The sequence below is a fragment of the Bipolaris zeicola genome, assembly GCF_000523435.1.
Source record: "Bipolaris zeicola 26-R-13 unplaced genomic scaffold scaffold_12, whole genome shotgun sequence".
Taxonomy (NCBI): domain Eukaryota; kingdom Fungi; phylum Ascomycota; class Dothideomycetes; order Pleosporales; family Pleosporaceae; genus Bipolaris; species Bipolaris zeicola.
This window is the reverse complement of record NW_006912061.1, coordinates 432-21,446: the sequence shown is the minus strand read 5'-3', so window position 1 is coordinate 21,446 and position 21,015 is coordinate 432. Positions and strand designations below refer to the sequence as shown.

Genomic DNA, 21,015 nt, shown 5'->3' with positions numbered 1-21,015 from the left:
CCCGAAGCTTTGCCAGTGATGGTTTGACTTGGTTTGGTTTTCTCACGCGCACTCGCCCGGTGCTATCGATCCCCGTATCTGCTAGTTTGAGACCAAGGGCTTGGGAGGGGCGTGCGACATGCCGAAAGTCTAAGACCTTATTGAGACGGAAAGTTTAACGCCACTGACTTTTGTGCTTGAACGCCCGTTGCGGTGGCAAAGAGCGGGTGCGGCAGAGATTAAGTTTGGGGAGAGTAAAACTGGTGTGAACATGTCTATGTGTGCGTGTGTCAGTTGTGTATCTCGGTGTCCGACTCGTAAGGGGAAAATGACTAGAAACAGGGCGACGGTGAGGTCAATGCGGGAAGAATAAGCGACGGAAGATGTTTTGGTTTCTGGACGGTGCTAGTACTAGTTGCTGAGAATACTACGTAGTATTCAAGTCTTACCATGCGCTTTCCCAATACTACTCTACATTGCTCCCCCCCCCTTCCCAAGAAAAGCGCCTGCATTCGAATGGGAGTTGGCAAGAATCCACATGTCAGCATACTGTTGGATCGCGCGTATGCAGGGAATGCAATCCCACGTTCGCTCTTCCCCGGTAGCGAGCAAGCTACCAAAAGCGAACAACAAAATAGCCCGGCGAAGGGGTGTGGGCACTTGACTAAGCCCTATCCTATCGCAAGCTTTACTGGTTATCCTTGCTTTGCATACTTCTATACCATGTCTGATAAGGCGTCCGTAAGACTTTACTACAGCCACATCAGACAGACAGCGAAGGGGAGACAAAAACAAGTTCTGCGAGTTTCATTGGGAGGCTGCTATGCGCCAGCTGTGCAAGACATCGTGATGGGAAAATAGAAGAAGAGAGAGAGGGGCGAGGAGTATTGGCTGGGCATGGACGTCATACGGCCATTTTTGGTAAGCCAAGGAGGTAGAACGAAAAAGGCATACAATACGGTACGATGCGATACGGTGCCAAAGGCAGCAGCTCCCCTGGCAAGTTTGCTGATGGAGGCGTAGATATGTGCAGCGAGGAACACCGATACAGAGTGATAGCGACAGAGGGACCTCACACCACACGTAATGCCCATGTAGGAACGCCGATTTTTTTGCCTTTTTACTCTTTCGGATGCGAACGCGCTTGCGAGTAGGTCATGCAGCGCCGGTGTGAACGCAGGAACGCGGTGGTAAGGGAAAAAAAATGTTATTTTGGACTTTTGCGCTTGTTTGTTGGGCGTACCCAATTCTTTTGCAAGTGTCAGACCAGAGCGACGATCTCTTTTTTTCTCATAATACTATACGCTGATTCCCTTTTTCATGTGAAATCCACACCCGAGGGGTTTTTTTTTCTTTCCTTGAGATTTGTCAAGTGCTACGACCGGAAGAGGTACCCATGACGCGCACACATGGCTGGTATGGAGATTCGACGAGAATAGGGCATTTCGCTAGCAAGGGGCCTGGCAGTGGGGAAACGGAAGGATGTGCGGTTTTTTTCGGACGTCGGTGAGGAGATCCAGAGATCCATGCCGGCGATCTGGAACTTTACTTCGACTCGAGTATCTAGTCTTTTGCCTATCTTTTGTTTTACTTTTACCCTTGCTTTCACCCCTTTTTTTTCTTGGGGGGAATTGCATCAAAGATTGGTTTTTTTTCTGGGGTTGTAAGCCACTTTGCACATGCTGATTTCTCATTTTGTGTAGCGAGACAGGACAGCGAATGAGGCGCTGCGACGTTTTTTTGTTTTGCAAACGTCATGCGTACCCGATACGATGATGGCGCGCGCGCGAGCGTCAGCACGACCCACGCGCTCTCGTGTTGCCAGCCTGTCTTTTTGCTCGACGATGGAGAGGGGCGCCAGGGTGCACCTAGTACGCTGGCTGTGATTCTCGTGTTGTTCCGTTGTTCTTCACTCTTGTTGGACAGAAGCGAGATGCAAGGCGGCCATGTCGTGTCAAGTGCTGGGTCTGTTAAGACAGGGAAAAAACGACATAAGCCGTGTACCCGTGAGCCAGGACTCTGGTCGCGTGCGTGGGGCGGAGGAGTGGGTGGGATGGAACGTACAGTATTAGCAGCAGGCAGTGATACCTCGGCCCTGGTCCCAAGGCGTCAGCATGGATGGGGCATTGCTTTGGGGGCAAGGCTGACCGGTACAAGGCATCCGTATCTTTTTTTGTTGGTCCCCGAGGCGGTAGAATATTCCGTCTGAGCCGGCATAGGATTCGCTGAGGATTCGCTTACGAGACCGTTTTGGCGTTTTCAGCTTGACGTAGCTGAGAGATACTAATGCAGGGCACTTGCGAGGCGAGGTTGCCTACCCGGGATAGTACAGCCTCACAGCATGTATACAGTGGCTTTGCTTACTTTTTGGGGACAATGCAGAACAAGCGCGCAGGGAAACAAGGGCGCTTAACACAGGCACATGTTTGAAGTGGATGAGCATAGAGATTATCATTGGATTGGTATTTCGGGTCATTATGTACAGTATATCGTAATGCATGTAAGCAACGAACGCTCAGTAAACAACAGTAAAAACAGGAAAAGAGTCGGTCAATAGTCTAGCCAGTCTAGTTCCACCAGTAGTGTCCACCGTGCTTCTTGCACTCAGTCACTGAAGGAGCGGGAGGTGCCGTCGTGGTCCTGGTGAAAGTGGCGCCATAGGTCTTGGTTGTGGTGGTAGTAGTGAAGCTGAACTTGACCTTGGTCTTAGTAGGGGTAGGCAGGGTAGTCGTCCTGGTAAGAATACCAGACAGAACGGTAGGAGGAGGGATCGTCGAGGTGACCTCGGTTGATTGTAGCACAGTCTCGGTGGTAGTGATGGCTGCGGCAGTCTGGGTAAGGGTTGTGGAGATGGGCGTCTGGAAAGTGACAGTGGTGGTCGGAGCATCAGGTGCACGGCGGTTGAGGCCCTTGGCCGCTTCGCGCTTCTGCTTTGCGGCCTCGATGCGGGCACGAACCCACTCAACGTCAGCCACACGATCAGCCCTGGGAGCCCAGCGGCGGGCTTGAGGAATGACTGTAGGTGTAACCAACGCTGCAGGGTGGATCTTGGTAGGCGAGTACTCGCAGGGCTTGTCAGGCTTGCCAGTGTGGGGTCGGCTGGTGCAGGTTGGAGTGACGGTCTTTGTGGTGTAAACGAATTGCTTCGTGGTGGAGACCTTTGTTCGTGTCATAGTCTTGGTGGATGTGGTAGTGACTGCCTTGGGGGTGATAGTCTTAATTTTCTTGGCCGTTCCGCTGGGCATGGTGACAGTCGAGAATGGACCGACAGTAATAGTGTCCGTCGACGTCGTGATATCAGTCTGAGTGATTGTAGGCGTAGTGATGACAGACATGGTCACTGTTGGGGTGTAGGTGGTGGTGACCTGTGGGCCCACAGTCAAGTAGAGATCTAGAATAGTTAGCATCAAGTTGGAGGGTGAAGGATGTATGGGACGTACCTCTTTGCCATGCAAAAGGCTGACCACCTTTGCCGTTGTTGCCCAATACCAAGAGAAGCCAGTGTCCAGAGGTCATCTGGTTCTTCTTGATGGGACATGTCGACAGTTTGTTCTCGTCTGCAGGAGTAGTGAGGATCTCGTCACACAAGAACTCAGTCTCCCCCTGCGTGTCCTCGGGTGCAACGAGAAGAACATCTGCCTTGTCTTCGTTGCAGCCTTGGAAGTAGGAGACAGCACTAAAAGCCTCGGTGGATTGAGAGTCGATGAAGTATTGGCCCTCATCGACAAAGTCAACACCGTAGGAGTAGCAGATGCCCTCTGGGGTCGAGTCTTCTGAGCTAACGAGCGGGATGGCAGCAGCCGCCAAAGTGAGGAGGATAGAACGAGAGTACATGTTGCCGGTATTGTGCAAGATGGATCCAAACGAGAGAAGTGATTACCACACGAGGAGTGGCCTTGAAAGCTCCAGGGCCACGGCCTCTTTTTGTACCTGCGTGGCTATCAGACTCAGCAAAATTCTTCAAGCATGGCTTATTTCTTGCAGTCAGATACTGCAACCGCATGGCCCAGTAGGTTTGCTCAGACCACCAGTGTTCCGCTACTACGTCTTGTCGTCCATGTCCAGATTGGGACTAGGCAACGACCAGGCGAACCGGTGGCAGACGCCGACACGATGCAGGCGGAACAGACGGACAGCGTGTCGTAAAGATGGCATAATCGATCCTCGACCCATGCATATCCACATGCTAGTGTTTACTTCAAGAGACTATTCCTGGGGCGCAAAAAAGGATAGTGGTTGGTGGCACGTGGGGGGGCGGAGACATGCCGCAGCTAGTACGGAAGCCACACGGGATGGGCGCCCCTGCTTAGCGCCTTCGACCCCTGGACCGATCTTTGTTCACGTCACTCCACTCGGCCCCGACGTCCGCCATGCTGCTTACACCCTCCAACCTTGTCCCAAAAGTTATTGATAGCTGTCGTTCGCTTGTCATGGCGCCCTGGGCGGTCACAGCCGATTCCACACGCTCTCTTCAGCCACACTTGTCCACCTTATCTCGCCGTATTCTGCCATCTCCTACCGTTTACGCCCTTGTCCATTCGGGCATACAGGGCAGCTTTACGAGGGCTGTGGGTGGACGACTGCTAGGACTACTAGTTCACGCTCTGCCAGTCGTCGCCGCCTCGCCAATCTACGTACTAGCATTCACCACGCTTCTTAGTCGCACTTGGACTGCCTGGAGACCCGAATAGTCGTCTGGACTACCCTGACACGGTCAAGGAGCACATCATGCCTATGTGATCACCATGCAGGCGGCAGCAAGGCGCCAAGCAGCGACAACAAGACAATCGCCCTGGATAGACCCCACAGCAGCTGACAATGATTCTGATGTGTCCCTGGCCCTGGGCTCAACTCGGCCCTCTGTTCGAACAGTAAGACTGCTTGTACAGCTCCACTTCTCCATGTAAGCCACGAATTGTATAGCTTCTGCCACCTTTTTCTTGTTCGGTCAGCCTTACACAGTCAAACCTTTGGGCAATGGCGTCATGGCCTGCGACTGGCTGCAATATCTTGTGGTCATTCCAAAGTCTACCGCGCATGACTATTTTAGTAACAATTACCGGTTACAGCCTCCCGAGGGAGCCTCCCGCAGCGCCGGATCATGAGGTCGCCATTCAATACTGCATCTGGCATAGCCTTGCTACACCGTATCCGCTAATGCCTGGTGAACTCGGTGCTTTTTCACCCCTGGCTTGCAGATGCTCCCGGCCTCGTTCTGAGCGCATACCTTACACAAGCCCCACCCTTTTACCGATAGCCTTCTCACGTGAGACACCGGTCCTGATAGGCGCCCAGTAGGCTCCAGCAGCCAACCAAGACTTTGTGGAGTGTGTCGACCCGCGTTTCAATAGATTCTGCACCCTGCTAGGGACCCTCGTCTTACGCGAGCGGTGGGTTCTGAGCCTCAGAAAAAGATCCTACAATTCTTCCACATGCTCATCATTGACCGCTACGGGTAAGTTTCAACCGCCACAAAGGTAGCGATGAATCCAGACCCCGTAACTGGGAATCCGAATGCGGTTCTCAACCCGGGTGCCGCCTGATACCTTGACCTCAACCTCTTGGCTTTACTGCTGTTCAACTACCGACATGCTCGTGAGTGCGCCGCCACCACTTCTAGTCTTCAGCTGCTGGGCTGAGTTGGCTCCTTGATGACAAAGTTCGCCGAATGAGGATCGGAAGTAAGGTTCTATTGGCCGCCTTCAGGATGACCCGCTCGTGTACTAATGTGGATACACAAGGCTATGGTGCCTATTCGTTGATCCTGCCTTCTAGCCTAGGTAGGATGGCCTAGAAAGTGGCTTAAGGGAATAATGTTTGTGACACAGCAAGGGGCTAACTGACGTGAGTCTGGATATGTACTGCAAGACATTTCGTATAAATGCTATCCGCAGTCAGGTCAATACATGCTCACCATCGATCGAGCTTCCAACTCATTCATCGTTCGTTGGCTTGGTCGTAGCTTCTTTACACATATATTGACCACACTCTCGTTACTAGCATTTTCACATTGCATTCCAACAGCCATGTTGTTCAAATCTCTAGCGGTTTGGCTCTCACTGGGCTCGCTCGCACTAAGCAGTCCTCTAAGGGCCGAGCCGTTGGATGCCTCTGACGACTTTCCATCATTTGAAGAGATTGTCAAGAGGCAAGATGGTGCTTGCACCAACACACCAAGGACGAGGAGCTGCTGGAGTAATGGCTACAGTATCGCCACTGACTTTGACGCCAAGTCACCTCCGGATGGAACCACTGTCACTGTAAGTATACTAATTGATCCGCTTAGATATATGCTGACAACTTTGTAGTACAACTTTGAAATTTCCAATGTCACCAAGCCGAACCCTGATGGAAGCGGTGGTAATAGGCCGATGATGCTCATCAATGGCCAATACCCAGGCCCAGTTGTGCGAGCCAAATGGGGTGACACCATCATTGTTAACGTCAAGAACAATCTTGCGCACAACGGAACTGGCATCCACTGGCACGGTATCAGAATGCTCAACTCCTGCCAGGATGACGGAGTCCCCGGTATCACCGAGTGTCCAATTGCTCCTGGAAAGACTCGTCAGTACAAGTTCAGGGCTACCCAGTTCGGCACAACTTGGTACCACTCTCACTGGTCTGCTCAGTACGGTGATGGTGTTGTTGGCACCATGATCATTGATGGTCCAGCCACTGCCAACTACGATGTCGATCTCGGTACTCTGCCCTTGACTGATTGGTACTACACCCCGGCCTTTACCCTAAACGAGGTGGCGCAACACTCCAGGACTGGACCTCCTCTTCCTGACAACATTCTTGTCAACGGTACCCACATCAACGCTCTGAATGATAACGGAAAGTATGCTCGCATGAACGTTGTCAAGGGAAAGAAGTATCGCATCCGCCTCATCAACACCTCCGTTGACAATGTTTTCAGCGTATCTATGGATGGCCACCCTTTTACTGTCCTGACTTCGGATTTTGTTCCTATCAACACCTTTGTCACCAACCAGTTGACTCTGCAGATTGGTCAGCGTTACGACGTGGTCATTACCGCCAACCAAACCGTTGACAACTACTGGTTCCGCGTCGCTGTTGGTACCAGCTGTAACCGAAATGCCATCACCAGCTCTGGCAAGCAAATGGGTGCCATCCTGCACTACGATGGCGCGTCTGAAACCGCAAACCCCACCTCCACTACCACTGTGGTCATGCGCACAAGCTGCGACGACGAAGCTTCCTCAAACCTCGTCCCCTTTGTCCCCAACCGCGTCCCCCAGTCCGTTGTCGCCGACGCCGTCAACCACAAGCTAAACATGACGCACTTCGCGGACCCCACCAAGAACAACCTCTTCCGCTGGCTCATCGATGGCACCCCCCACATCGTCGACTGGAACAACCCCTCTCTCGAAACCGTCCTCGCGGGCTCCCAAAACTTTGGCCCCAACTCAAACGTCCACACAATGGAAGGCACTGGCTGGTTCCTCTGGTGGATCCAATCAACAGCCTCCATCCAACTCCCCCACCCCATCCACCTCCACGGTCACGACTACTACATCGTCGGCCGCGGCCAAGGCACATGGGACGGCTCCACCGCAAACCTCAACTTTGAAAACCCCACCCGTCGCGACACCGCTGTTCTCCCTGCTGGCGGATACATGCTCATGGCTTTCCCCGCAGACAACCCAGGCATGTGGATTATGCACTGCCACATCGCGTGGCACGCTAGCCAGGGTCTCTCCATGCAGTTTATGGAGCGCATGAGCGAGATCAAGGGATCCATTGGTGATACCAGTCGTATGACCCAAGGCTGCAATGAGTGGGATTCTTATTGGCCTTCTGGAAGCGCGCCCGATGCTAATAGGCCTTATGAGCAGACTGATTCTGGTATTTAAATACTTGGGGGGTGGATGTAGATCGATGTGCTTTTCTCTCTCTCTCTCTCTCTCTTATGTTTTGGTTGCTTAGCCTTAGACATACCCTTGCGTCTGTATCATGTGTATATGATGTTGTCGGATTTTATGGGTACATATTTATGAATGAATGGGTTTTCTTTTGGAATTTTTTTTTGGCTATTCGAAGTGACACTGAGGTGCCCTATTCCTTTTTCATATCCAAGTATCCCCCCCCCCCCATTCACTCATCCGAGACTTCCCACTCCCTCCTCACCATAATCCGTCGCGACCCGCGACTATCTATCGAAGCAACTTCATCGTGATATCTCTCTCCGCCTCCACATTTGCATACTTTCAACCTACGCGATCCATCACCCCCATGCACCACGGTTCGATTGATTGACATGGCGAGATCTTGTGGTAGCATTTTGGGTCGCGAGACTAGTCGAAGTTCAACGCTATCTTGTGTTGCTCCGCTCGCAGCGGCGCTGGTGGTGTTGGGCATGTCGAAGAGTGACATTCCTGCTGTTTTGAAGCCTTGGGTGAAGCCGCGGAGGAGCGGGGTGGTGGCGGACATGAAGTTGTAGGATAAGAGGACGATTTGCCAGGTTACGGTTGCGATGATGGCGATGGGTGGGTGGTTGTTTGTGATGAAAGTGGATGAGGCGATGAGGTAAGATAGGGAGATGGCGATGTTGCTGCGACATTGGGGTTAGCGGCTGGTATAAGGTGATGGATGTGGGGTCGCGTGCTGACGTACGGTGTCCGTGTAGAGAAGGCAAGCATGACGGCGGCTTTGCTTTTCAGGGGAAGTTGCGTGCTGTAGAGACCTAGTATCGGTAGTAATGTGATGAGTGTCTCGGTGACTATGTCACCAATGGTAACTACCTGCAGCCATGGGATCTGAATTGTTAATATGGTTGCATGGAGGTTTTAAATGTGGACACTCACGAAATCCACGCAATGGTCTTGGCCATGTTTTGGTATAACAAGCTCCGCCGAGCAGCGTAGCGAGACTGCTGAAATGCTGAACACCCCCCATATCATAACGATGAGTAAACCGCCAATAGACATGCGCGAGACATGGGTGTTACGTGTAAACACAGTGCGGATCAGGATGAGCATCGAGCATTTTGATAAGGTAAGTGCAGCATATGATAAAATGCGGCCTTTGAAAAATGACTAAGAGCGGTATCAGCTGCAATTTTTCCCCAGGTTGGACACTCTGAGCACAAGATTCTTACTGACTTGCTGTACTTGAGATATCTCGATGTGATTAAGAACGTTGAACGATTTTCCAAGTCCGTTCCTGAGTGATTTGAATAGTAAAGCCCACACGCCAAAGCCCACCAGCTATTTCCTAGTCAGCTGAACCACGTTGAAAGAGTAATTGATGGGAATTTGGGAACATACATGCGCAAAAGTGACTACAATATCATCGAGAGCGTGTGCTCGCCATTTCGTGTATCCAAGGCGAACAGCCAATGCCAGGACAACGTATATCAACGATAGCACCGAGACAATCCAAATGGTCGCGCTGTGATCATCTGTTGTGACGCGAGTAAATCGGTACTCTGACGACCTCACCAAATTATGGGAAGTGGACAAAACTGACATTGTGTTTGCATATAGCGTAACAAGTTGTAAACGTGAGCCTTTATGGGATATCGTGTAGATAACACCATTGGCTTTTGAGTACTTCAGACACTGTAGCCGAGCGTGTGAGCGACGAGGCACAGGCGCATGTTGGATACGCAGCTGTGCCGCTCATATCACTCTATCACGCTGAAGTTGATGAGCTACAGAAAGATATCCCTGGTGTACAAAGACCCGAGGATACGTTTTGCTTCCAGGAGTTGCTCCTTCAGGACGTCATTGCAGCACATTTGATTTGCCAGGTGATAAGAGCCAAGAGACTCGGCTGCTCGCTGTGTATCAGTAGTCGAGGTTATGTGCGTGGTTAAAGGCGGTATTCTAGATTCATACTGGCGGGTGGTGCCGAGATCTCTTGCTTTGATCTCTGCTGCCTTTCCACGGAAGCGACTAGCATACTGAAATAAGACGCGTATCGGGTGAGAGCATTCGGGACTGCTTTGATATGAACTAAACTGTGCCACACTATAGAACGTGTTCTAGGAAGTTATCCGGATAAATGAGTTCAGTTCCAAGGCCGCGAAATTTGACGAGCACCTGCCAGTGGCAAGGGAAAGCGCGGGCTCCATTGGCGCAAGCTGTTGAGAAGGATTCTTAGAAGCTGCTTGGAAAGCTTGACTTTGGTAATCCTACGGATGTCAATCAAAGAAGTGGGACTTCATGCATACGGTTCAGACTGGACATTCGACTGTGCCTCTCTAATGCATCGGAGTTAGTACCATTAGGGTAGTACTGTATACGATCGCGATAAATGAGGGGAATGCCTTCTGTAACTGTCCGACAAACACCTCTGTTGTTAGTGTAGAGTTTAGATCTTGCGTGGTATGGCGTGATAGATCCTCAGTGCAGAAAAAGTTTGAGTTCTATCGCGAGCTCCGAATGATGCAGAAGATACGCGGGATGAACGGAGGTAAAAAGGGAGGTGGCGCGGACGGCACGGGCGGGCGGTTGGGTTAGTAGGCTCGACCCGACAGACGGGGCAGCCGCCGCCCGTGAGCGTTTGGTGGGGGGTAAAGTCTCCACCATATCAGGCCATAATATTCAGTCGACTTGCTACATGTAGAGTCCGCGGGGAAATATCCAGACATGTTGCATCCCTCACATATCGCTTATAGAATGTGGTATGGCGTCCAGCAGCAAATTTGACTTTTGAAGGGATCTGTTTGCAAACATTTGTGCCACAAACTTTGAACAACACAGCCAGGCCGAGCTCTCCCACTGGGCTTCTGCATTTCTTTTTTCATGTTCAGCATCCTCTTCTCATAGCAAAGATATGGCAGACGTGATGAAGGGTCCGTCGGAGGTGACGGATTTTCGTAACAGCGTTGAGTTGGCAAACGCGGTTGCTGTAAATGAAAAACATGGCACTCAGGGCGATGAGCTTGACATGGATCGTATGGGCAAGGTTCAGGTATTAAGGGTATGTTGGTTTCAAACTCTATGCGAATTCTTTGGTCAGCTTACATCTATCATTAGCGGCAATTCAAATTCCTATCGATATTCGGTTTCGCAGTGATTCTTGGCAACAGTTGGGAATATTCTTTGATGTATGTTACTTCTATCGCAAATCGAAAACATAGCTAATATGCTGAATTTACAGTGGTATCGGTATATCTCTCTTCAATGGCGGCCCAGCTGGCGGAATCTGGATGCTCGTCTTGGTGTGTTTTGGAATGTTCTTCGTCATGCTTTCGTTTGCTGAGATGGTATCGATGTAAGTATTAACGAGAGAAGCTTCATGATAGCCCTGCTCACGTATTCCCAAAGGGCCCCGACAGCTGGTGGCCAGTACCACTGGGTCTCTGAGCTGGCCCCTAGGAAGCACCAAAAGTTGCTCAGCTATATCGTTGGTACGTTCTTGACATTCTGTTGAAACATGTAGCGCTGATGAAGTATGTTAGGCTGGCTTTGTGTTATTGGGTGGCAGGTGGGTATGGCTGCTACAGCCTATGCAGTGGCCTCACAAATCCAAGGCCTGATTGCGTTGAACGTGCCAACCTACGTTGTCACAGGCTGGCATGGCACCCTCCTCTCCATTGGCATTACCATCATCTCGATCGTATGCAACACCATCCTTGTGAGAAAGCTTCCTCTGATGGAAGGCATTGCACTGGTTCTCCATGTCCTTGGTTTCTTCGCCTTTCTTGTCGTGTTATGGGTTATGGGTCCACGCTCCGACAGGGTGTGGACCAAATTCGAAGATCCTAGCGGCTGGGGCAATACTGGCCTTGCTACCCTCGTCGGCATGCTTGGCCCTATGCTTACTATAGGAAGTGCTGACTTGGCCGTCCATCTAGCGGAAGAAGTAAAGGATGCTGCATGGGTATCGCCTCGGGCTATGGTGGCGACATCTATAGTAAATTATACCTTGGCCTTTGTGATGACAGTCACAATCTTCTCCACACTAGGCAACGACCTCTCGACAATTCTCTCGACTCCGCTTGGTCAACCGTGGATCCAGATCTTGCTGAATGCGACCGAGTCAAAGGCAGCTACCAATATCATGACAGTAGCTGTGATCCTGCTGCTTTTGTTCTGTTCGGTCAATCAAGTAACTGCCGCGTCACGCCAGCTGTGGTCCTTTGCGCGCGATGAAGGGCTTCCGTTCTCAGCATGGCTTGCTCACGTATGTGGTTGTTCGACATTTGAAAGTGTTTTGGCTGACAATCTCGACAGGTGCCTCCGGGCTGGGACATTCCAGTCAATGCGGTGATCATCACGCTACTGAACTCGTCGTTGCTCTGTCTTATTATCATTGGATCAACAATTGCTTTCAACATCATCATGGCGCTATCGGGCATTGCCATTTGCTTTTCCAATCTTATCGTCATCGGCTGCATGTTCTGGAAACGGTTTCGCGGAGAACCCCTTCTTCCATCTCGGTTCGATCTCGGAAAATGGGGTATGGCTATCAATGCAGTGGGCATGTGCTATCTTTCCATTGCAATGGTGTTTAGCGCCTTTCCTGCAGTACCGAATCCGTCGCCGATTGAGATGAACTGGTCCAGCCCCATTTTTGGCTGCTTGGTCGTCTTCTCAATGAGCTACTATTACGTTGTTGGAAGGCACAACTACAAAGGCCCTGTCGAGTATGTCAAGAGAGATGTGTAGCATAGGTAGCTTAAAACATGTGTTGTTGTAGGGTTGGACCATATACCTTCTTCAATGTGGTCCGAATGTTGGTTGTTTGTTGGTGTTTGGTGGTTATCAGGTGGCATGGTGATGTGATGGGCGATGCAAGATGTAAGCACTGGTTCTGGAAGGGGCAGGCAGGTAGATTAAGCGAGTACCTACGCCACATGTGGATGGTGGAGCTTGGATGGCCGTCTTCCAAAGAGGGCTTGATAGGAGAGAAGTGTGAGTCACTGGTAGTATTTGTTGCTAAGCCAGAGGGGTAGTTAAGATGGTGATTACCTTTTACCATGGGTAGCACACCCAGCAATCTCACACATTATCAACATGCCTCTGGAATTACGGCCCATGAGGGCTGACGACGCCTTGTCTTGGACACGCGTTCGCAGTACCGCCTACTACGGGCCTACGCACGACGTGCTGCACAACGGGCCGATACGCGAGTCATCTATACGCGGGGCTGCTGAGGATCGAAAGGGCGAGTTACAGAAGCAGGCGACAAACATGTGGTACTGGAAGGTTGTTGATACGGATGCAGCGCCAAGTCCTGATGACCCTACGGACAATGGCGGACGAACGATAGCGATTTCAGTGTGGAGTATGAATAACGTTGATGGAGTGGAAAAAGCAGTAGCACCGGGGTTCTTGCCTCGAGAGCTACGCCTGGATGCGCTGAGCTCGCTATTTCAGCCACTCAGGGCGGCGCAGGAAAGCATCATGGGGACTGAGAAACCATTCTTCAAGCTGAATCAACTGGCAACACATCCCGAGCATCAAGGACGTGGAGCGGCAAGCATGATGCTGGACTGGGGACTAGGCAAGGCGGATGAAGAGGGATTGGTGGTGTACCTGGATGCGACAGAAAAGGCGCGGCCGCTATATGAAAGCCGAGGGTTCAAGGTGATGAAGGTGGTTGAGTGGGATCGAGTGCCGTGGGGAGGCGAGGGCAAGGACTGTCATTCGTGCATGGTGCGCGAGGTTCGAGGCCGGTAGAGGACATGTCTGGATACATGTATTTCTAGTCAAGAGATGGACTTTGTTTTCTTTTTGGCAGTCAGTCTTGATACTTGGCAGGACTATTACATACATACATACATACATAAGTAGAATAAACACACCCACAGCACTGGACCGGCTAGTTTCCCGAGATAACCGAAGCTAGCCGGGGTCAGAGCACAATAAGACGTGAGCTAAGGCGCCCTCGCTCTCCCCGCAAGCCAGGCGCCCCAGGTTGGCGGGACTGGCAGAGAGCATCCATCATTGGTACCAGACGCTGCAGTGCTGGTCGTCTCTAGTGACCGCTATACATACATACACAGACAGGTACACCAAGTCTATCGGAGCGTGCAGCCTCGGCGCAGAGTGACGTAGCCCTCGTCTCCCTGGGCCCCTCTGGCGATGCGCGCAATCGGTTCCACAGCTGGACCTCTCCTAGACATTACCCGCCCCAGCGGCACAGCCTGTCGCCCGTTATTCCGCGCGTGCGCACGCGGCTTAGAGCCATCTAGCGATGCAGTTGCCAGCCAGGGAGCCTGACTCGCCGAAGAGCATCTCTCTCTCTCCACCAAACCTTGGACGCTCGCTCAACCTCACCCCGAACGCGCTCGTTGCACCCACCTACCCACGCGTTCGTCCCCTTCCACCCCGACTTTGTTTCCTTCTTCCCACTGTTCCCGCCTAGTCGCCGACCGCATGTCCCCGCAGGCCTGATCCAGCGGCCATGGCACGCAGCGCGCGGAAGCGCATCTCATACGGTACGTGCTTGCTGCTTGTAATGCCCCAACCACCGCTGACCTCATGCCTGTCCAGTCCTGCCACTTGCAAACTCGGCTGGAGGACACAGGCTCGGAGTCAATGGCTTGGCCGTCGACCCTCACAGCGCCATCCTCTACTCGGGTGGCCGTGATGGCGTAATATGCGCCTGGGACCTGCATCTCGACCTGCACCGCTCCCATGACGACAACGACGACCGCGACCCTTTTGCCGATCCCAGTCCCCCCGACTTCAAGCCCCCACCCACCCAGTTCCGCCAGCAGGTCCAGGCCCACACCCACTGGATCAACGACATTGTCCTCGCCCAAGACAACTCGGCCCTCGTCTCTGCCTCGTCCGACATCACCGTCAAGGTCTGGCGCCCAGCGGCCACCGACAAGCTCCCGCCCCAGACCATCGGCCTGCACACCGACTATGTCAAGCGCGTCGCATCGCCCGGTGGGAATGAGAACTGGATCGCCTCTGGCGGTCTTGATCGCAAAATCAGCCTATGGGACCTGAATGGCGCTGGCAAGAAGCTCGAAATTGCCGTCGGCGACGATGAAAACACAGCAAAGGGCTCCGTATACGCTCTTGCAGTGACACCGAACCTTGTCGCCAGCGGCGGCCCAGAAAGTATCGTGCGTGTCTGGGACTCGCGATCCGGAAAGCGCATCACAAAGTTTGTTGGACACACGGACAATGTGCGCGATATCCTCCTCGCCCAGGATGGCGACACCATCTTGACTGGCTCTTCGGACCAGACGGTCAAGGTTTGGTCCATGACGGCCGGTCGCTGCATGTACACGCTCACCATGCACAACGACAGCGTATGGTCGCTCCACTCTGACTCGCCAACTCTCGACACCTTTTACTCGTCCGACCGATCGGGCCTCGTAGCCAAGAGCGATGTCCGCAACTGTGCCGAGATGGATGAAGGTCTTTCTGTGGCCGTATGTCAAGAACATGAGGGCGTCAACAAGATCATCGCAGCAGGCAACTACATCTGGACCGCAACATCCAGCTCCAGCATCAACCGCTGGCACGATGTTGAGACGGCGGCTGAGATTGAGCTACCAGAATCGTACAAATGGCACAGGAACAGCGTGTCAACAATGCGATCGCGAAGTCCTCCAACCAACGGCGCAACCCCCAAGATTCCGCTCAAAGCCCTGCTGCGCATGTCCAACACGGCCCCATTCCCTCAGGCCCTTGCCACAAAGGATACTGATGCAGTCACTGTAGCAAGTGGGCGGAAACCTGTAGACGCCTTGACAGCGGCCGATCCTACGGCTGTGGGCACTGTTCGTCCGCTGCCAGACTTTACTATCGAAGGCCAAAACGGACTGATTAAGCATCATCTTCTCAACGATCGCCGAAGAGTCCTCACCCTCGATACTGCGGGAGAAGTCGTATTGTGGGATTTGCTCAAGGTAGATGCAATTTTATCACTATTGAGCCCTGCCGCTAACACTCAGCAGTGCGTGCCCATCAAGTCATTTGGTAAAAAGCACATGGAAGACGTCTTGCCCGAGGTCAACACTCAAGATAGCGTTGCCCATTGGTGTGCTGTCGACACAAGGATAGGAACCTTGACATGTATGCTAGAGGAAAATTACTGTTTTGATGCAGAAACATACGCAGACGAACTGGATCTAGAGGATGATATCGAATTCCGGGAAGACCACAGAAGTATGTACCTTCCAATTTCTGCTGGAACTTGCTAACATGACGTAGTAAACCTTGGAAAGTGGATCTTGCGATATCTCTTTTCTAACCTCATCGACGAAGAAATCAAACGCGATGAAGTGGCACGCGCTGAGCTACTCAGGCAAAAGGAGGAGCAGCCACAGACTGGCCGTCCTACCAACATCAAGCTGCCAGACATGAGCATCAACGGCTGGAAGGACGCAATGTCTGGCCCTACTTCAGCTTCCACCATCAAAGCTGAAAATGGATTCCGCTTGCCCCACACACCAGGTCTAGCCATCGGTCTGGCAACGCCAATGACAGGACCAGGAAGTGCAGGGCGCAACTCGGCCACTGCTGTCCTGACTCCCACCAAAGAAGAGGGTGTGCAGTTGGAAAAGACGCAGACGTCAGAAGGCGATTATTTTGGTTCGGCCCCTGAGACTAACGGAAATGGTAAAGCTGCCGAGACATCCAAAGAAGGTTCAACCGACTCCAAGGAAGAGGCTGTCCAATCACCCGCTGAAACAGACACACCATCCAAAAAGGGCAAAGGCATGTTTGGCAAGAAGTTCAACATGTCGTTTAACATGAAGAAGTTTAGCACTGGAACTGCCGTGCCCGAGCCCGCCAAGCCGGCTGTCGATGAAAAGACAGAGGACAGCGATTCGCACTCTAACAAGACTGACGAAAAGACGTTTGAAGACAACTTTTTTGGTGTGATTCAGAAGATAAGACAGAGCTATGAGGAGCAGCTAGCTGCAGGCGAGACACGGCTAGATTCAGCCATTGCACCGAGCTTGCCAAACGAAACGCCTGTTCTAAAGCCGCCAGCCATGACGACCATTCTGATCCAAGAGGATCGTCCAGATTCGGGCGGTGTTGCAGATTTGTTTGAGGGCAAAGTGGGCACATTGGCATCGCAGGCTGATTTGATTGAAAAAGCCGCACCAATGTGGTTGGCTGAGGTCTTACTACGAGTGAGTTGCCAACCTTGACATCCACTCTGAATAACTAAATTATACTAACCACTCCCGCAGAACCAACTCCCACCCAAGGACATTGTCAAAGTATCCTTTGTCCTCGAGCCCTTTGCCAATGCCTTGCCATCTATCTCTGCCGACGGGTACATTCCCTTTTCTCTCCCCTTTGAGACTGCAGCCATGGCTAATGCGACACTCAGCAACAACCGCCTCAATGCAAACCGCATGCTGCGCGCCCGCAAGATTCTCGGCTACGTCGCTGAGCGCATCGAGCCGCAGCCCGGCAAGGAGCAGCTCGAGAAGATGAAGGCGGATGGTGAGACGCCTATGCGACCGGAGGAGTATTTGGAGCTGTATTGTAATGGACAGGTGAGTTTTTCTTCTAAAATTGTGTGTGTGTGTGTGTGTGTGTGTATAGACTATGCAACTAACACCATACAAGCTCATCTCCCCCACAATGACACTAGCCAGTATCCGCGCCCATGTCTGGCGTGGAGGCGGCGACGTCATTCTCTACTACAAAGCAAATGGTCGCAAGGAAATCAAACCCTTCCCCCCTTACCCAGGCCCTCAATCCGGCACCGCTGCTGCTCCTCCAACTAGTAGTTACGGTCTCAAACCCGGCGTTGCGTCGTCGGCGCCTGGAAGTAGTAATGCTAGCGAGGGTAAGCAGAGTAGCGAGGCAGAAAGGAGAAGTGCGACTGGTAGTAATGCCGTGTTTGGGCCTTGAGAAGTTAGTAGTTGTGGGGGAGGGGGTTTTTTTTTTTGAATAGCAGACCCATGTGGTGGGGGGGTTTTGTATAGTGCCCGCACCGTTTATGTCTTATATATATATACACGCGTGTGTGTGTGTGTGTGTGTGTGTGTGTGTGTGTGTATTTTAGAGCATGTAGAAAAATTTCACAAAAGTTCCATGTCCAAGTGTTCGTATTGTTGTACATTGATTTTTTAACTTTTTTTGACATGTTTCCCCAGTTGGTGTATATATATATACATAATCATTCCTGTTCTACACCTCCGAGTAGATTACTCGCCCATTGGTATGAACCCAGGAAGATGGCTCCGCCGACACTGATCCATCCTACGCGCGGTCCCAAGCCCGCGAAGAATGCTTTGGGGCCCGATTCCTGTAGGATACTTCTCAACATGCTAACCATGGGCTGTTTCTCACTGGCAAGCATCATGCGCGTCTTGAGCACATCCAAGGGTGTTGTAACTGCCGCGGCCACCGCACCCGCTACACTACCCAGCACGCCGCCCTCCAACCCACTCACCTGGCTCTTCCCCGTGCGTCGACACCGCCAGCGCTTCATCGCCTCCCAGAGCGGGAACTGAATCACCGTAAACGGCACCTCCCTCATAACCGTAATGCCCCATCCCCTGTACAACTCGCGCCACACATGCAGCACGCCCTTCTCCCTGCGCTGCCCCAAAATATGCATCAGCGCACTCCTCGACGACGGAAACTGACTCGCCTGCGCCCGCTGCTTGACCACCTCCGTCGGCACACGCACCGCACACGCTGCTATTTCGCCCAAGCTCGCTGCTGCCATGTGTACGAGCGCGCCCTCGCCCTGCGCGTTGCTCCAAAGCCGTTTTACGCCGTCGTAGGTTACGAAGAAGAGGGCTGCGCCGGGGGCGGATCCGACAATTGCGCTGCCGACGCCCCGGTATATACCGGTGAAACCGCCGCTCGCGGCGAAGCCCGACGAGGATTGCAGGCGCGTTTTTAGGGTGTCGAGGGGGTAGAGGGAGAGGTCTACCGTTGTGCCTGATAGGCCGCCTGCCTTTGCTTTTTAATTAGCAATTGTGACTTTTTGGGAGGAGTAAGCAAAGGGGAATTGAGGGAACGTACAAGTAAAGAAACGAGATATGGTGATTCAACCCATGGTTTACGCCGCGGTGATGTAGCGGGGGAGGGGTTTGGCATTGCAACGAGCGCAATTGGGGTGAGGGGAGAGAAGGAGAAAGTTGAGGCCAAGGTAATTGATGACGGAATCTGAGGGTTCGGTTTTCGGGGAGATTTCGGAGGTGGGGGTTACGTGAACGGCGTGTCTGTGCGGGGGGATGTTAGCGTGGGGAGCTTGGAGCTTGAGGGGGTTTTCCCTGCATTTTAGGGTGGGCGAATCGGTTCGATTTGACGTTTTGGGTGGTTGGTTTGGCACGGTGATTTCAACGTCACGGATTCTATAAGTAGAGGTATGGCGAGGTGATATCATGAGTGGTGCTGGTATTTATGTGAGGTGTTTGGCTAGCACGAGATGCGGTCAGCAGGAGGTAGGTAAGGACCAGTGGGATGGCGAGGCACAAGGTAGTAAGGTTTTGGAAGAGGTGGAGAACGACGAACCAGAAGATGAAGACGATGCTGTTGAGTCTTCCAATCTGTCATCCTCAAGCGTTTCATCTTCGTCATCGTCTCCATCAGCTGCTCAACGTCAGCGAAACCTTCACCACACCAGCTGTGTGCAAGAAGCACAACTCTCCCCAGATGGAAGTTGCATATTCACCTCGGACTACAACCGTTCCTTCTCCGTATATCCGGTCTCCAACGACATTGGATCCCACACCAGCGCTCAGAACCTCACACCATATGCGTCTTTCCGCTCGCCTAACCCGGTCTGGGCCTTTGCTGCCAACCCGCTCTTCAACCTGCAAGATGCAAATAGCACAACCGTGCTTGTCAGTCGACGAGACTCTTACATCACATTGCATAATGCCCTATGGGATATTTCACGAACCTATGCCAACGAGGAAAATTCGCCTCCAACTTCCGGACCAGTCGACATCTCAACCCCCCTTGCTTCATACAAACTAATCAATAACCTGACTGAAGCCGTCACAGCACCCATAAGCCTAGCATATTCCCACGACGGTGCCAACTTCTTCGGCGGCTCCCAGGACAAAATTGTCATTTTCGACCTGCAGGAAACTGACAAACCCATCCACACAATCGCCACCATACCCGCCCGCCGCAACAAACTCAAAGGCGGAGGCCGCGGCTTCAAAGGCTACATATCCGCTTTGTCCCTCTCCCCGCCTTCCCCATCTTCACGCGACGGCCTCCTAGCAGCCGGATCACGCACCCGCCACATCGGCATCTACGACCCCACCAGCGGCGCCGAAGTCACCAGCTTCGCCCTCCCCGGCACCACCAGCGGCACCAAATCCCGCAACGAGAACTTCAGAGACGTCATGGGCGACGGCGTATCAAGTCTCAAATGGAGTCCCTGCGGCAACTACCTCTACGTCGCCGAGCGCAACGCAGACGTCCTACTCATTTACGACGTTCGCAGCTTCTCTCTCGCCCTGGGGTACTGCACGGGTAGAAGCGCGCTGACGAAGCAGAAACTCACGTTTGATATCTGGAATGCGGGACAGTCGCCGTATGATGTTGAGGGGTTCTCGCATGAGGTTTGGGCTGGGGGGACGGATGGGAAGGTCAGGGTTTGGAGGGATGCGTATGCGAAGGAGGGCGCTGTGCTGCCAGATGAAATTGTTAGTGTGGGGAGGGAGGATGAGTCTGTTGTTGCGTCGCTCGTTCATCCATCGGGGAGTTTGGTTGTAGCGGCATCGGGGGTTGTGCGTGTTGAGGAGGAAGAGGAAGAGCAGAGGGGTGTGCAGAGAGGTGGTGGTGTGAGACCGAGGTTTCGCGAATGGGGGAATGTTGATATTTTGGCGTTGGGATAGGGGATTCTGGGACTGATGTTCTTCTGGGGGTTTTTTTGGTCACTGATGGAAGTGCAGTCTGTTGTAGTTTGCTTTCCATTACCTATCTCGATAACAAGGGGTGAAAGAATGTGATGAAAATTGCAATGAATAGACAATGCAAGGACAACTATTTCAATTACTGTATCACCTGAGCTGCATCTTTTCAGGTAAATGACTGCTTTGAACCTGATCCCCCAATCTCTAAGATATTCAGTCTGTTCTGTGAGTACATTACACGT

General features: G+C 52.4%; 8 protein-coding genes across 8 annotated transcripts; 4 read left to right on the top strand and 4 right to left on the bottom strand.

The window, feature by feature from the left end:
• Positions 1 to 786: 786 nt before the first annotated feature.
• On the bottom strand, positions 787 to 936 carry COCCADRAFT_85135 (uncharacterized protein; the record flags this gene model as incomplete). The annotated part of the gene is made up of 1 exon (XM_007709897.1): positions 787 to 936. A coding segment is annotated over one exon (150 nt), but the record flags the coding sequence as incomplete, so codon positions are not given.
• Positions 937 to 2,546: 1,610 nt separating this feature from the next.
• On the bottom strand, positions 2,547 to 3,813 carry COCCADRAFT_84913 (uncharacterized protein; the record flags this gene model as incomplete). Its single annotated transcript, XM_007709896.1, has 2 exons — positions 2,547 to 3,370; positions 3,420 to 3,813. The coding sequence occupies 2 exons, from the start codon at positions 3,811 to 3,813 to the stop codon at positions 2,547 to 2,549; spliced, it is 1,218 nt and encodes a 405-aa protein (XP_007708086.1).
• Positions 3,814 to 6,005: 2,192 nt separating this feature from the next.
• COCCADRAFT_85123 (multicopper oxidase) lies at positions 6,006 to 7,859 on the top strand (the record flags this gene model as incomplete). Its single annotated transcript, XM_007709895.1, has 2 exons — positions 6,006 to 6,239; positions 6,288 to 7,859. The coding sequence occupies 2 exons, from the start codon at positions 6,006 to 6,008 to the stop codon at positions 7,857 to 7,859; spliced, it is 1,806 nt and encodes a 601-aa protein (XP_007708085.1).
• Positions 7,860 to 8,100: 241 nt separating this feature from the next.
• On the bottom strand, positions 8,101 to 9,476 carry COCCADRAFT_84970 (uncharacterized protein; the record flags this gene model as incomplete). Its single annotated transcript, XM_007709894.1, has 5 exons — positions 8,101 to 8,557; positions 8,620 to 8,762; positions 8,811 to 9,041; positions 9,108 to 9,212; positions 9,273 to 9,476. The coding sequence occupies 5 exons, from the start codon at positions 9,474 to 9,476 to the stop codon at positions 8,101 to 8,103; spliced, it is 1,140 nt and encodes a 379-aa protein (XP_007708084.1).
• Positions 9,477 to 10,785: 1,309 nt separating this feature from the next.
• On the top strand, positions 10,786 to 12,623 carry COCCADRAFT_85101 (uncharacterized protein; the record flags this gene model as incomplete). The annotated part of the gene is made up of 6 exons (XM_007709893.1): positions 10,786 to 10,932; positions 10,989 to 11,059; positions 11,113 to 11,226; positions 11,280 to 11,362; positions 11,414 to 12,138; positions 12,189 to 12,623. 6 exons carry the CDS (start codon positions 10,786 to 10,788, stop codon positions 12,621 to 12,623), a joined length of 1,575 nt encoding a protein of 524 aa, XP_007708083.1.
• A 348-nt stretch (positions 12,624 to 12,971) lies between these two features.
• Positions 12,972 to 17,798, top strand: COCCADRAFT_84955 (uncharacterized protein; the record flags this gene model as incomplete). Its single annotated transcript, XM_007709892.1, has 7 exons — positions 12,972 to 13,544; positions 14,326 to 14,398; positions 14,454 to 15,829; positions 15,878 to 16,088; positions 16,134 to 17,065; positions 17,126 to 17,437; positions 17,511 to 17,798. The coding sequence occupies 7 exons, from the start codon at positions 12,972 to 12,974 to the stop codon at positions 17,796 to 17,798; spliced, it is 3,765 nt and encodes a 1,254-aa protein (XP_007708082.1).
• A 268-nt stretch (positions 17,799 to 18,066) lies between these two features.
• COCCADRAFT_85019 (uncharacterized protein) lies at positions 18,067 to 18,998 on the bottom strand (the record flags this gene model as incomplete). Its single annotated transcript, XM_007709891.1, has 2 exons — positions 18,067 to 18,855; positions 18,924 to 18,998. The coding sequence occupies 2 exons, from the start codon at positions 18,996 to 18,998 to the stop codon at positions 18,067 to 18,069; spliced, it is 864 nt and encodes a 287-aa protein (XP_007708081.1).
• Positions 18,999 to 19,285: 287 nt separating this feature from the next.
• COCCADRAFT_22763 (uncharacterized protein) lies at positions 19,286 to 20,755 on the top strand (the record flags this gene model as incomplete). The annotated part of the gene is made up of 1 exon (XM_007709836.1): positions 19,286 to 20,755. One exon carries the CDS (start codon positions 19,286 to 19,288, stop codon positions 20,753 to 20,755), a length of 1,470 nt encoding a protein of 489 aa, XP_007708026.1.
• Positions 20,756 to 21,015: the final 260 nt, after the last annotated feature.